Source organism: Oenanthe melanoleuca, chromosome 9, assembly GCF_029582105.1.
Source record: "Oenanthe melanoleuca isolate GR-GAL-2019-014 chromosome 9, OMel1.0, whole genome shotgun sequence".
In the NCBI taxonomy this organism is placed as follows: domain Eukaryota; kingdom Metazoa; phylum Chordata; class Aves; order Passeriformes; family Muscicapidae; genus Oenanthe; species Oenanthe melanoleuca.
Window position 1 is genome coordinate 5,638,840 of NC_079343.1, and position 13,178 is coordinate 5,652,017.

At 44.0% G+C, this 13,178-nt stretch overlaps 1 protein-coding gene across 2 annotated transcripts in view; it reads right to left on the reverse strand.

Moving 5' to 3' along the window:
• Nucleotides 1-13,178, reverse strand: part of VPS8 (VPS8 subunit of CORVET complex) — a 66,036-nt gene that overhangs the window by 20,662 nt on the left and 32,196 nt on the right. For both annotated transcript variants that reach the window (XM_056498298.1, XM_056498297.1), the window contains exons 29-38: nucleotides 12,628-12,684; nucleotides 12,211-12,293; nucleotides 10,882-10,966; nucleotides 9,786-9,884; nucleotides 6,798-6,887; nucleotides 6,355-6,401; nucleotides 2,274-2,415; nucleotides 1,590-1,679; nucleotides 1,150-1,192; nucleotides 294-397 (exon numbers count right to left, since the gene is read on the reverse strand). In XM_056498298.1, the coding sequence (XP_056354273.1) occupies nucleotides 294-397; nucleotides 1,150-1,192; nucleotides 1,590-1,679; nucleotides 2,274-2,415; nucleotides 6,355-6,401; nucleotides 6,798-6,887; nucleotides 9,786-9,884; nucleotides 10,882-10,966; nucleotides 12,211-12,293; nucleotides 12,628-12,684 (840 nt within the window). The remainder of the gene's footprint in view (nucleotides 1-293; nucleotides 398-1,149; nucleotides 1,193-1,589; nucleotides 1,680-2,273; nucleotides 2,416-6,354; nucleotides 6,402-6,797; nucleotides 6,888-9,785; nucleotides 9,885-10,881; nucleotides 10,967-12,210; nucleotides 12,294-12,627; nucleotides 12,685-13,178) is intronic.

A 13,178-nucleotide genomic window follows, 5' to 3' on the forward strand; every position in this document is an offset into this window, starting at 1 on the left:
TGATATTTGTGCCTGACTTCCATCTGAAGCTGGAAAGGGGAAAAGGCCATGGTCTCATCCCTTCCTCCCCCTGACCTGAACTTTGCTTGGTGCTTCACCCTCATGAGGGAGGATTTCACTCTTATGGCTCCAAACCCTGACGCAGCAGAGGGAGAACACAAGGAGAGGCACATGGTGACTGCCTGGACATACCAGTACCCAGGGGATGGGGAGAGCAAGAGCCAGATGAGGCAAAGCTTCAGGAGACACATAGGCCTTGGTTGATTCTCGTGACACATTTTTGACTACCTTACCTCTCGCTGTTGCTGGTCTAAACTATGCGAGTTCCTCTGGCAAAGATCAATTGTTTTCATTAAAGTATCTTCAATATTTTCTAGCAAGGAGGGTTCAGCTGAGCCTAAGTGTCAGGGGGGGAAAAGCAAATTACATTTATAAAAACTATTAGACAAGTTAACTCCCATTAGATAAGTTAACTATCAATCCTTCTGCAAAATAAAATCATGCTATTCATCTAAAGTCTCCTCACTACTGTAAGCAACTACATTATAAAGACAAGTTCTGATTTTTGGCACTTTTCCTGAATAGTACAATAAATTGGGCATGTAAAACATTTCATTTAATCAAATAAGGAACATCTTAACTGTGGTTTGGGATACAATTAACAAGTATGGACACTGCATTTAATTAGGTGCCCATGAGTCCTTGGGCTAGTGAACAGCACATCTGTGCATACAATCACTTTCTGTGGGCAGAACATTCTTATTTATCTGAGAAATTTGCTTTCAAAAAAGCTACTCCCAACTGTCTCCCACCGTTGTTCCCATATAATGCCAGCTGAAGCTCAGTAATGAATTTTAATGGATTCTGACATGGGAAATATGTTTGGTAAGCCAGTGAGAGGACCAGCTCCAATGGGAAAAGCTGACAGGGCAGCTGACCACACATGCACAAACCATCCCTCACAGTGTTTGAGGTCTCTACACCAGACTAAGGGAGTGTCATCCAAATAACTGCCATAGGAATAGTGTCACTACTATGCCTAGAAACCTGAAAATCTCATTATACCAGGTGTCAGACACAGGCACTTGACATTTTTGTGTTTATCTGTCTGTTTTAATAGAAATTTGAATTTAACTCAGTAAGTCTTACTTTCATCGTCTTGAGTAAGCATCAGCAACTTGCTCTGCAATCGCTGAAACAAAAGAGAGGACACAGAACAGTCAACTTGGGAGTAACTCCCAAGAATCCTGATAGAAATGTTTGTCAAAGGTGTGGTTACACAGGCTCGCCCCCATTTTCCTCCCCAGCACAACTAACATGGCATAAACATCTTTCCAAATATGGAAAGGAAAGTAGGAGCTGAAAGATGGGTTTTGGCTAAGAAAACCCAATTTCAGCATCTATTATCTTCTAAATGTTTGAAGTCTTGTCAGAAAAATATACTGATGTTCTGAGTATGCAGACACCTCCTTTTATTGGTATTTGACAGAAGGCAAACACTTCCATGGATTCTAGTGGAAAACAAATTGAGGAACAAGGACAACATCCAATCTGAGCACAGGCACATTCATGATTCGGAAGTACTGTACCTCAAGCATAACCAAAAAGGCACCATGGATATCTCCCTTCTTCTCTAGTAAATATGAAGAAGCCTCATGGAGCTGATGTTTCTGGGTTATCTGAGTTGAAAGGAAAAAAAAAGGTAAATGTCTGTCTGAAGAAAGCTGCCAGTGTTTGTTTATCCACAAGACAATGCCAAGCAGATGGTCAGGGCTGGGAGTGCCTGTGCTCCAGGCACCTTACCCAGGCTGAGCAGCTCTCCTGCATCTTCTTTTATTTCTCAGCTTGCACTATTGCCATCATCAGCACTCAAAAATTACTGGTACAATTTCCATACAGAGAAGGAACAGTTGCTCTCCCAGCACAAGGCAGATTTTGGCAGTGTTGCTTTCCAAAAACCCCAGGCCCGTGATTTCATATACCCCCACCATGATTAATTAGCAGCAACACAGCCACCCTCCACTCTGCAGTTTCTCAGCAGCTCCAGAGTACTAAGGGCCCTTCCTTATTAGACCTGAGACCCAGCCCAGTGTTAATCTATTAAATATATCCGACTGTGATGCAGAAGCACAGTTTAGCAGCTCAGAGGGACAGAGAGTGCTAGAAACAGATTGGAAGAGCATCCAGGAACTAATCCAAGCCTAAGGTAAAATCCTTTACAGCAGTTTAAAGGGGTAGGAGCTGATCTGAATGCATCCCATAGCCCCTCCTACCTGGATGGTTTCCTCCAGTCTGCAGTATTCCAGAACTTTGAGTGTCTCCAAAACCTGGCCTGGGCTGTACTGACAGAGCAGCTCAATGAATTGCTCAGTGATACAGGGTGGGAGGTGCAGCTGGTCTTGGTTAATTCCTTCTCTAGAATAAAACAGAACAAGAGACTAAAATCAAAATCTAGCCCAGAAATTTGGCCGGGAAGAAGAGTTTCTTATTCAGTTGTACATTGTCTTTTATCCTTAATATAGAAGTTAAATCTGATTTTAAGAGGAAAATTATGCTCTTTCTACCAGTTACTAGTGCTGGAGGTCTCTCAGCAGCCATTTCATTTGTTCCACAACATATCCTCCTGATGTCTCCGTACAAATTAAACTCTCAAAGACCCCTGTGAAGAAAGAGACCGGCACAGACTCATCTACAGCAACTCCATGGCAAAGAGGCACAAAGAATTAGCCTCATTTCCTCAGTGAAACCTTATGGTTTGAGTGCTCTGTTCAGATCCTGACTGTCTGTGTCCTACAGACCTGCTCTGCATGTGTTTGAGGAAATGTTTTGTTGCTTTTTGCTCATTGTTCCTGAAATTCTTCTCTGACTTCCTTTACCACATTTTAATGTTTCATCCCTTTGATCTACCTTACTGAGAAAGGAACTCATACTTCTTTTAGAGAAATATCCCCATTTTCCAATCCCTGGGACTCATTATTAAGCAAACTGCTCACATGCAGAAACAGAAGAGAGAACAGAATTGTGAACAGTGCCCATGTCCCTTTGTCCTGACAGCTTCCTAGTGATCTTGTTTTTAAAAAGAACAACATGAAGGAGGAGACTTCAGAGTGAGGAGGGAAAGGATGATGCTTTCCTGGAGTCAGATACAGCACCTGCAACCCTTAAATGAACAGCAGCTCTCTGCCACAGCACATTATGCTTCTCATGGCAGTTCTAGGACTGGTGCATCACACAGTGAAGAAATGAAGAAACAGTGGAAGTTTATCCTGGCTATAAAACAGAGGATTCTTATGAAGCTCCTGCTAGGACAGGAAATGGATCAGGGTGTATATATTGAGTTTTATTGTCTTTTTGAACACAAATTCCTAAGCAGGAGAGGATCTGTAAGTGTGCAAACCCTAAAACCATGGGATGGAAAAGGTCTGACATGCAATATCCTCTATTTCCTGGGAGTTACAAAAGGCATGTTACCATCCAAGAAAGACCAGGAGAATGCTGTGGCTCGAGCAAGCCAAGAGAGCAGCTTACTGTGATTACAGTGATTAGAAATGCGACATGCCCAGAAACAAAAGCCTCACCCATATACTGATCACAGTGCACAAAGTATGAGCACAGCTCCACAAAACCTGTGCCCAAACTACTGTTCTGACAGCAAAGAAAGGATCTTGAAGGACCCAATAAGAACTCTGAATTCTGGATTCACCATCCACTCCTCCCACAACAAATACCTTGTAAACTCCCCCAGTGCCTGCAAGTGAGTGAGTGCTCTTCTCTTTTTATGAGCAGACTAAAATAAAATAATCTCTATCTAAAATGATCTCCTGCCTGCCAAGATAGGAGAAATGGCAAGCCATGCACCTATAGAACAAGAGCAAACTTCAAGTCTGGAAATAACTCTGGCACCAAGTATTCATGATTTCATGAGCAAGCTCACCCTTCCCTCAGCCATTTACTTCATCAAGAAAAGCAGAGAATAGACAATGGACAGAAAGCTGGATTTTGGTAATTTCTAAAACTAAATCAACAGTCCTGAGACTAGCAGGTCCTGCACAGCTACATGGGATTGTGTTTACACTATTATAATCATATTCAATATCTCCCCTGCCATAGCCCTTCCAAAAAGCAAGAGAAGCACTGGTTTATCATACAACCTGGCACAAAGGAGATCTGCAAGTGTCACAGGCAGCTGGGCACAGAGGAGAGCCCTTGGGACTAACCCTCATGGTTTAGGAGTTTTAGTCCATTTATAAACCCAGAACACTATTGCTAAATAAGTTAATATTGCTGGTATAATACATAAACCAATGCCAACAGACAATGCTTCACTGTGTTGGGTTTTTTTTAGAGGAAAAAACTCAAGAGTTTAAAATGGAAATGTAGCAAAGACTGTGATTAATGAGCTGAGCAATCCCTACTACATTCTCTGTTTCCTGGGGCTGCTTTATGCTACAAACATTCAGACATTTGGTTTTAATTTCCCCAGGCAATTCCTGTTAACCCTGTTTCCTCCCTCCCCCCTTCCACCTCCTTAAAAATAAATCTCTAGCTAAATTAAATGGGCCAAATTAATCCCTAATGCAATTCCACCAACTCAGATAGTTAGACCAGCATGATGAGTCTTGTCCCCATAAGATCATGCAATCATTTGTATTTTAGACCTTAAAAAAAACTCATTTACTGCTCTATGAATCTTTATTTTGACAAGAATTTTGCTTGACAAAAGCATATAAACATTTAGATTGGATGAAGAGACAGATGTTGCAGAAGATCCTAATCACTATTTTATGTATAAATATACTACAAAGTGTAGGTGCATCTGCAGTCAGGTCTGCAGAGCAAGATTTCTCCTCCTTCCCTGCCTCTCCCAGGATAGAGTTCAGCTCCTTTCAACAGGTCTTAGAAGAAAACAACCTCAAAACACTAAGAAAAGACCTCAGGATCTGAGTGTTATTAGAAAAAGCCATGTGGCCTAGAGCACCACATGGAACATCATCCTTAAGGGAAAAGCAGAGACCTGTGGGATGATCAGACGCAGAACATTGCTTCCCATTGCTGGTTTGAACACATCACGTGCTGCCTGTGATCAGAAGGTAACTACAGGAGAAATGGGTCTATTTAGCTCTAATTATGGTAGAGTGAAATTAGATATGTTTATTGCTCAGAGATTATGGGAGACACTCTGTGCATAAGATTAGAATCCAGGTTAATTACTACCTTCATTGAGTGCAAGTGATACCACAGCATAAATAAAGTCCTACTTAACTCCAGCTGGGTTTCATTTCTGCTTATCTTTTTTTTTTTTTCCAATTAATCATTGATTAACTAAATAATCTGATTTCTTTCCTACGAAACCTAACCAAGATACATTTTGATTTTGTTTTGACCCCAGAGAAAACAAGAGGTATGGAAATGAACACCTTCCACACAAACATATCTCAGGAAATAACAAAATATATGTTTGAGGCTTTGGCTTTGGTTTGGTTGTTTGTTTGGTTTTTTTTTTTTCCTTAATTTACACACTACCAAAATCCAAGAAGTGATTGATTAATTCCACGCTCTGGCTTCTAAAGTATGTTTTTTATTCCACTTCAACAAAAACTGAAACATTGACACTTAGATAATATTACCTTTTCCTACTCCTCCTCTTCATTAAGCAAAATTAATTTGTAACTAATTGACAAACCAAGATCTCTCCCTCAGTTGCATTAACAATTTCTTGAAAGCAACTGGAGTTGTGAATACATAAATGTCTTGTAGCATTTGATACTGATTTAACAGAAAGAGAACACCCAGTCCTTTCAGTGAAGAACTGAAAGAACAGCAGCAGATGGAGCAAGCAAGTAGTTAAAAAGAGGAACTTGCAGTGAAATATGGCAGCAGTTCTGAAACAAAACAGAAATTAAAAATGTCAGTTGACCAAAATGCTTTTCTGTTTATGTTAAACTCGGGCACCTCAGTCAAGTAACCAAAGCAGTGGGTTGAGAAGAAAAGCTGCCATCACTGAGAAGAGAAATGGGTGCTCTAGCCCCAGGGTGACCATTCCACAGCCTGCTGAAGCAGCTGGAGCAGCAGTGCCCAAGCTCCTCCCACATGCCAGAGGCAGCAATTCCATGCACTGGAGCCCACAGCACTGCCCAGGCAGGGAGCTGGAGCTGGCAGGTACTCCCCTAAAGGATGCTGCCCACAATGCTTCTTTTGGGCTGGCCTTCTCAGCTTGGGGCACTCTGAGGAGCAGGTCACCTTTCCTAAACCTGATCTTGGCCATAGCCTGGCTATTGATGCACTGTTTCAAGAAACTGATTTTAACCCATGTTTTCAAGTTGTAGTTTGTAAACAGTCCAATTTTCTCCATACCTCGGATCAAGAAGACTCCTCAGGAACTGGAAGAGCAAGAACTGGTCCTGTACAACAGAAGGAGACAGTATTGTTATTTTAAATGATGTGCTGTAAAACAGTGATCCTTGAACTATATTCACTGAAGAAAGCACAGTTCCCAGCTGATGCCTGCTGAAGGAGCTGCAAACACTCTGAGGATGTGTTTGCTGACAACAGCTCTGCTGGGGGACTCCAGGCCATACTGAACCCCAACTAAAACCTGCTACCAGCAGCTCTGAGCTTACACATTTTTATGGCCAAATAATTGAGATGTAGCAATTCCTATCAGTGAGTGGCTATAGCCTATTTTTTTTCTGTTTCTGACACAGCAATAAGTCAGCAAGACTCTCAGCAATCATTTCCTACAGGAATGACATCCCTTCTGTACAGAAGCCCCAAACAAATGGAGTTTGACACTTCACCTGCAGGTTTGAGATGATGCTCTCGATCTGCTCACTGAAGTGAATGGCTGCCAGCTCAGCTGCTTTACCTGGGCTCAGCACCAGCAGCTCCTTTGGGGGGGGAACACAAACAAATTAATTCCTCTTGATTTTACAGGCAATATAATTATGCAGCATCACCAAGCCCACCCATACTGTAACTGCACCTTTGCCTAGATGCAAGATAATAAACACCATTGCACAGAGATATAAAAATAGAAAAAGGGTAGTTGGTAAAAAGGGGATTTTGAAAGTTGATGTTTTTGTTACACATAAGGCCTTGAAGAAAACAAAACTCCTCACACCAAGAAGCCATCTCAGTCCTAAGAAGAGGAAGTTATTCATCAAGTTTTCTGACAACTGCCTTTACCCCTTTGCCAACAAGAAATTCCCAGTGCCAACTGTGAGCCAGCAGGAAAGGGGAAACAACCAACCCTTGGGAATTTCTCAGTCCAATGGAAACAGTGTTTAACTGGCTTGATCTGAACAAAACTAGAGGTTTAAAAGCCATGGTAACTGATATCTGCCCAGCCATGAAAAAGCAATTTCTTTATTGTAATACAAGGAAACAAAAATTTTTTAGATGCCTGTGGGTTTGCTTTCTGTCAAGCTTGAGCTAAAAGGCCTCCTATAACCTGCAATGCGAGCTTTTTGCTTCTAACCCTTCCAAATTTATCCACTCTTCCAAATAAATGAAAAAGCAACTGCTGCAAAACAATACTGTGCACATGGTAACCCTCCCCAAAAGCCCCTGCTGAACCTAAAAACAAGAAAACATTCCTTTACTGAACAAAAACAACTGTTACAGCAGTAAAGAAGGAAAATTTTCAGAAATGTACATCTGGGAAAAAACTCAAACTGAAGAAGCTTCTTAGCAGTAGCTTGGCCTCCAGACAAACATAGCAGCCACTGAATACAGCCAATGCCAGCAACAGACTGGAGCAAAGGGAAGCAAGGAAGAGCCTGGCCATTCCATGAACTCTTCAGGAAGAGCTGTCACAGATGATGCCTTTGGTGAGGTTTCCAAAGGAAAACCTGCCTACTCTATAAGAAGCTCTGCAGTGTTTGAACCCACAGCTTCACTGCACAAGCTCAGCCCTTCATTGCATCCCCACAATGCTCTCACCCCACAAACCCAGGAAATCCAAAGCACAGCAGTGCAGAGGGACACAGAAAGGATACAGTGCGAATGCCTCAATCTGTTTCTCTGGACAAACCCTCCCTGGGAGTCTCCAGGACTGCTGAAGGTAGGACTGCCAAGCTGGAGGGAACTGGCCCAATCTCCCTGTCTGCAACCAGTGCAACCTTCAGAGCCCATCCCCCAGCAAAACGCTTGGTGCTTGGGTTTCTATCCTCTCCCAGATCTGAACAACCTGCAAACATGGTACTGCTTAGGCAGCTCTTGAGGGGACAGTAGTGACACAAGGCATGTGGGTATGAGGGTAGAAAAGGACCAGTACTGTGACTGAAGAAAACAGAGTTTATTTTTTTTAAAGACAAACATCAAGGAACAATAGCTGTGGGATGATGGGGAAAATGAAAAGTGGCACTGATCACAAAACCCACTTTCTGCCATACAATCACTAGGAAATCCTCTCCAGACACTCCTACTTTTCCCTGAAGAGGCTGGTTTGCTGCATTCCTACCTCAGCAAATGACAGTTGTCCTAAGAGCTGAAATCACAGCTTCACCCCACTAAAGTAAAGTACTATTTACTGTTCTAAGTCTTCTGAATGTCTGAGAGCAGGATTAACACAATGGAAAAGGACAAAAAGCCCACAGCAGCCACCAGGCTGCTAAGCCACATGGTTTACCAATTCCAGGAAATAGAAGATGCCAAAATGAATCAGGGAGCTGATCTTGGTGACAGCACCTAAGAAAGGCGACCCACAGAGCCCACTGCCTGCCCAACAGCTCTCTGGGGGACCAGAGAGGCAGGAGAAGAGGGAAGCAGACCAGGAAGCAGCACAGCAGACAGCAGCTTGCCCAACCTGGAACCCCAGTTGTTCTGATGAGGTTGCAATGAGCCAGGTCTGCTCAGTCCCAGCACAACCATCCCCACCAGTCCCACAGCTCTGCCAGTACCTCTGGAGAGGGGCTGTGAGCTCAGTAAGCCACATGTCACAGGGTTTCTTCGTGCATTGCCTTTTGAATCACTCTCCCTCTTGGTCCATTTTCTCATTAGTCATGCACTACTTGCAGATGCTGGTAGAAACTAAAAGTACTCTGGATGTGCCCATTAGCTTTTTGTCTGCCTCACAGGATACAGATTCTGTGGTCATTTTCTGCTAAGGAGTTTGGTCTGCAAGGCTTGTTTTACAGACAGGATTATTTTCCTGGCTTATGTCCAGAAAACCCTGTCAGAGACTGACAGTACCTTATAGGGACCAGAAATATTATAGATTCCCCATATCTATGACTGGACAATCATTTCAGACATCTTCATTCCCTGAAGCCAAGGGAAACAGAGACTGAAGACATGGGAATAATTATTAGCTAGAGAAGTTTAGCAGCAGCCTGTGTCTTACAGAGAAGTCATGACCCCATCGTCCACCAGGTTAACAGTACCAGAGCACCAGGGCTGAATGCACTTAGCAGTGTGAGGAATCAGGATGAGGAGCTGGATCCCACACCCTGTGAGGTCAGTGATGTCCTTGCTGCTGCTGCATGTTCAGGAGATGGAACACTTGCTGATGGATCCCCCTCCTGCCCCACAGCACTCATTACCCATCATCCCGAGAGTGCTCCATTATCCAAAGAGCAGCACTTGAAACCAGGAAGCCAAGGAAGCCAGCCTGGATCCGAGAGAGGCACTTAGATGAACGTGTGAGAGCTCTGAGCTTACGTCAGAGCTGTCTCAACAGCTGTGACTCAGCACCGGACACTCGTGCTTATGGAAAAGCACCCAGCACATCCAAGAGCCATTAGCAGGAGCTGAGGGACCCTGGGTGCAGGATATACTGTACCTACCTCTATATGGTCCAAAGCTTTCTGCCACACCAGCTTCTTCTCCTCAGCACTGTAGCCAGGCATGGACAGGATGTTGTGGATGTAGCTGAAAACTTCTTCCTGTAAGGCACAAACCCATAAATGCTGCAGTGTGTTCTGCAGCACAACTGACAGCACTGGTTTTTGGAAACGAGAGTGTTTCAAACAGCCTTGGGATGACCTCAGAGGTACTCCTCTCCAAACAGGTCAGGATGAGTTATCTGCAGGGAGGCTGTATGTCCCTAAAGAGTGAAGAACTGAAAGGAAAAGAGAGCCAAGAGGAAGCTGATGCTAACGTGTTAAGCACTGAGGTCAAAGAGAATTGTTCATCCCCTAACAGAAATGTCTCCCTCTTACCCACAGGGAAAAAGGACAGGTCATTTGAGCTAGGAGCAGAGGCAGAGAGAACACTCTGCCAGAGGGTAGCTCAGTTTTCCCAGCACATTCCTGAGCTGCTCCCTGACAACAGCTTCTTCCCCAGGCTCTGCTGCACTGCCCCCAGCTCAGGCGCTCTCCTGTGTCACGGTTTTCAACCACCTCACTATCAACCTCCTCTTCTGACTCCTTTAACTACACAATGTTCAGCACTGTGGGTTTATAAGGACCTGGCAAGGTCACATTTGCCAGACTCTTATCCCAACTTCTGTCGGTGGTAGGGAAGGGAATACCTCAAAAACTGTGGCTGGTATGCAGGTCAAAGATAATGGCAGAGAGATAATAAGGGCAGAGAGTCTGTGTCCAGGGGAAGAAATTGAGAACCAATGGGAGAACCAGAAACAAAAAAGTACTGCAGTTAGCCACAATCTGCAGTAAATACCACCTTGCACTCACGTTTGATGTACTAGCACTACATTTGAAAATAAAGGAAAACTCTGAAACTTAAAAAAAACCAAAACATCAGCTTCTCTCCACTAGACAAACAAACAGCTTTGACTTCAACTAAGAAACTTCAACTGTAAAGGGCATTTTTAAGGTAATTATGCTAGAAGAGCAAGGCAGCTGTGCCTAGCCACTGTGGCCAGCAGGACAGGCTGCATGGCCACAGAGCAGAAAGGCCAGGAGGACCAGAGTTACTTACCTTCCTCAGGGGATCCCGCAGGTAACAGCCAATGATTTTGTCATAGCGAAGCTGCCGTTCGTACATGAACTCACAAATCTGATAGCTGAAAGGAAGGGAAATTTCACATGTCAGGAAAACCATTCAGCTGAGCCAGCACAACAGATAGGCAACATTTGGAAGTGTCTTACACTGGGGTTTTCAGCACACAGGCTGGGTGGCTCCAGTGTGCCATTTGTACCAGCCTCAGGCCAGCCTGCCCATTAACCTCCCTCTTCTGGGAAATTATCACACAGAACAGAGAAAAGTGGAGTTACTAAGGGGAGAGGCAAGGGACAGAGGGCAACAATTCTTAATTGAATCAGGTCTCACAGGTTCTGCTGTCAGAGATGATCTTCCTTGTTTCCACAACACTCTGCTCTAAGCTAGGTCAATCCACTACACTAACTTGAACAAATTCACTGAACGTGACTCAACAATGTGTTATGATGCAGCTTCCTACCCTCACATCTTAACAAACACCTTCAATTTTTGAGACTTTATATAAAATCAGATGTCAAACCAAATGAAGTCTGATAATTAATATCACACTATAGCTCTTTCAGCTCTGATGGAAGTGGCTGAGCTGGGGGGCCTGGCTGTCAAATCCTCTGAAGCAAGGATTAAAAATGTGCTTATTGAATCTGAAAAATTTGGTTGAGTTAATCCTTTTAGGACACACAGGAAAACAGGCATGGGGCATCCCCCAATGCTCCTTTGCACATGGTGGATTCATTCATGTAACACCCAAACTCAGGGCCTGGATGAAGATGCCCTCCCTGGCTGGCTCTGCTGTGGCATGACAGACTCTTTCTGGAATCATAAAGCATCTCAAGGAGATGCTGGAAATTTTCAGCCTTTCCAGACACTGTTTTTGTCTCTCCTACTCAATTCTAAAACTAGTACCATGGGGGTGGCTACAGACCCCTTCAGGCTTTTAAATCCACCTGTGGATCTCACCCCAACCAGGCATCTCCATCTGCCAGGGGTAGAGCATTCCAATATACAACTGTACCTCTGAACACAGCCTCAGCGCTGGGATAGGGAATGGCAAAATCCATCAAGTCCCACAGGATTTCTCCTGAAGGATTTCCACAGCTCTACCCCTCTTTACCTTAACAATGTTTTCTCTGAGAACACCCAGGAAAGGAAGTCTGGGACTAAATGTGAGCATCTCAAATGAAGCATAACGTGAATGAACAGGGAAAATAACCTCAAACATAGTTGCGAAGAAACAAGAAAAGTGACGCCAAAAAAGAGCTGTGGAAGAGATTTAAAGGAAGTTTTTATATATTGTGTCCAGCAACTCACAACTCAGCTTTCTCTGCCATTTGGATAAGGCGGCTCTCTTCAAACTGCACGATCCCTCCTGCTTGGAGCAGCTCTAAAAGGACCTGCAGAGATTGAACATCAGTTATTTACAGGGCAGCAACAGCAACTGAATAGCCAGTGCCACTGCAAGTATACTGCTCCTGCTCCATTAAACATGGTAAGGACACAGGGCTGATTTTACTAACTTTTTAATTGATTGTCCTTTAACTAGGAAGGTCATGAGCTTATGAGAATTTTCCTGCCTCTGTTCTTGCTCCCACAGGCAATGCTGGGGTGGGACCCTTCCCTCCTGCTGTGCCCAATATTCACATGGCCATGTCTTTGGCATGTGACCCAAGGCCATAATCACTCCCAAGGCCAAATTCTGCTCCACAGCATTCCCTGGAAGGCTCTTACCTGCTGCCTCTCAGAATGCCGGGAGTCATCATCCGGGCTGCACAGGAACTCCAGCACCTGTGCCAGGGGCAGAGGTTGGTGTGAGCCAGGCCAGCCTGGCACAGCTGGGAGCACAAACTGACCAGCACACCCTGAGCAACAGCCCTGGCAGCAGCAAACTACCACACAATGGGGCCATCTGAATGCACCTGGTCCTGGGACCAAACTGGGAATAATGGAATAGCAGAGAACTGCTGAACGACTCCTGAGAGGGAAACACAGGATCTAGAACCAAACTTTAGGGAACCCAGGGAATATAGAAGAACTCAGGGAACCCCACGTTTCTGCTTCAGACTACACACCAAACAGTTGGCATCACTATGCTGACCCTCCTGGACTGTGCTATCTCATCAGGAAAACAGGAAATTACGTAATTCATAAAATTTAATATATGTGGAATGAAAGTGTTTAATCCAAATCTGTTTAGCCTCCACAGAGCTCTCAGTCTTAAATTAGAACCAAGGATATATAGATTCTAATTATTTTTATTAGTGCTCATACATCCCTACTAT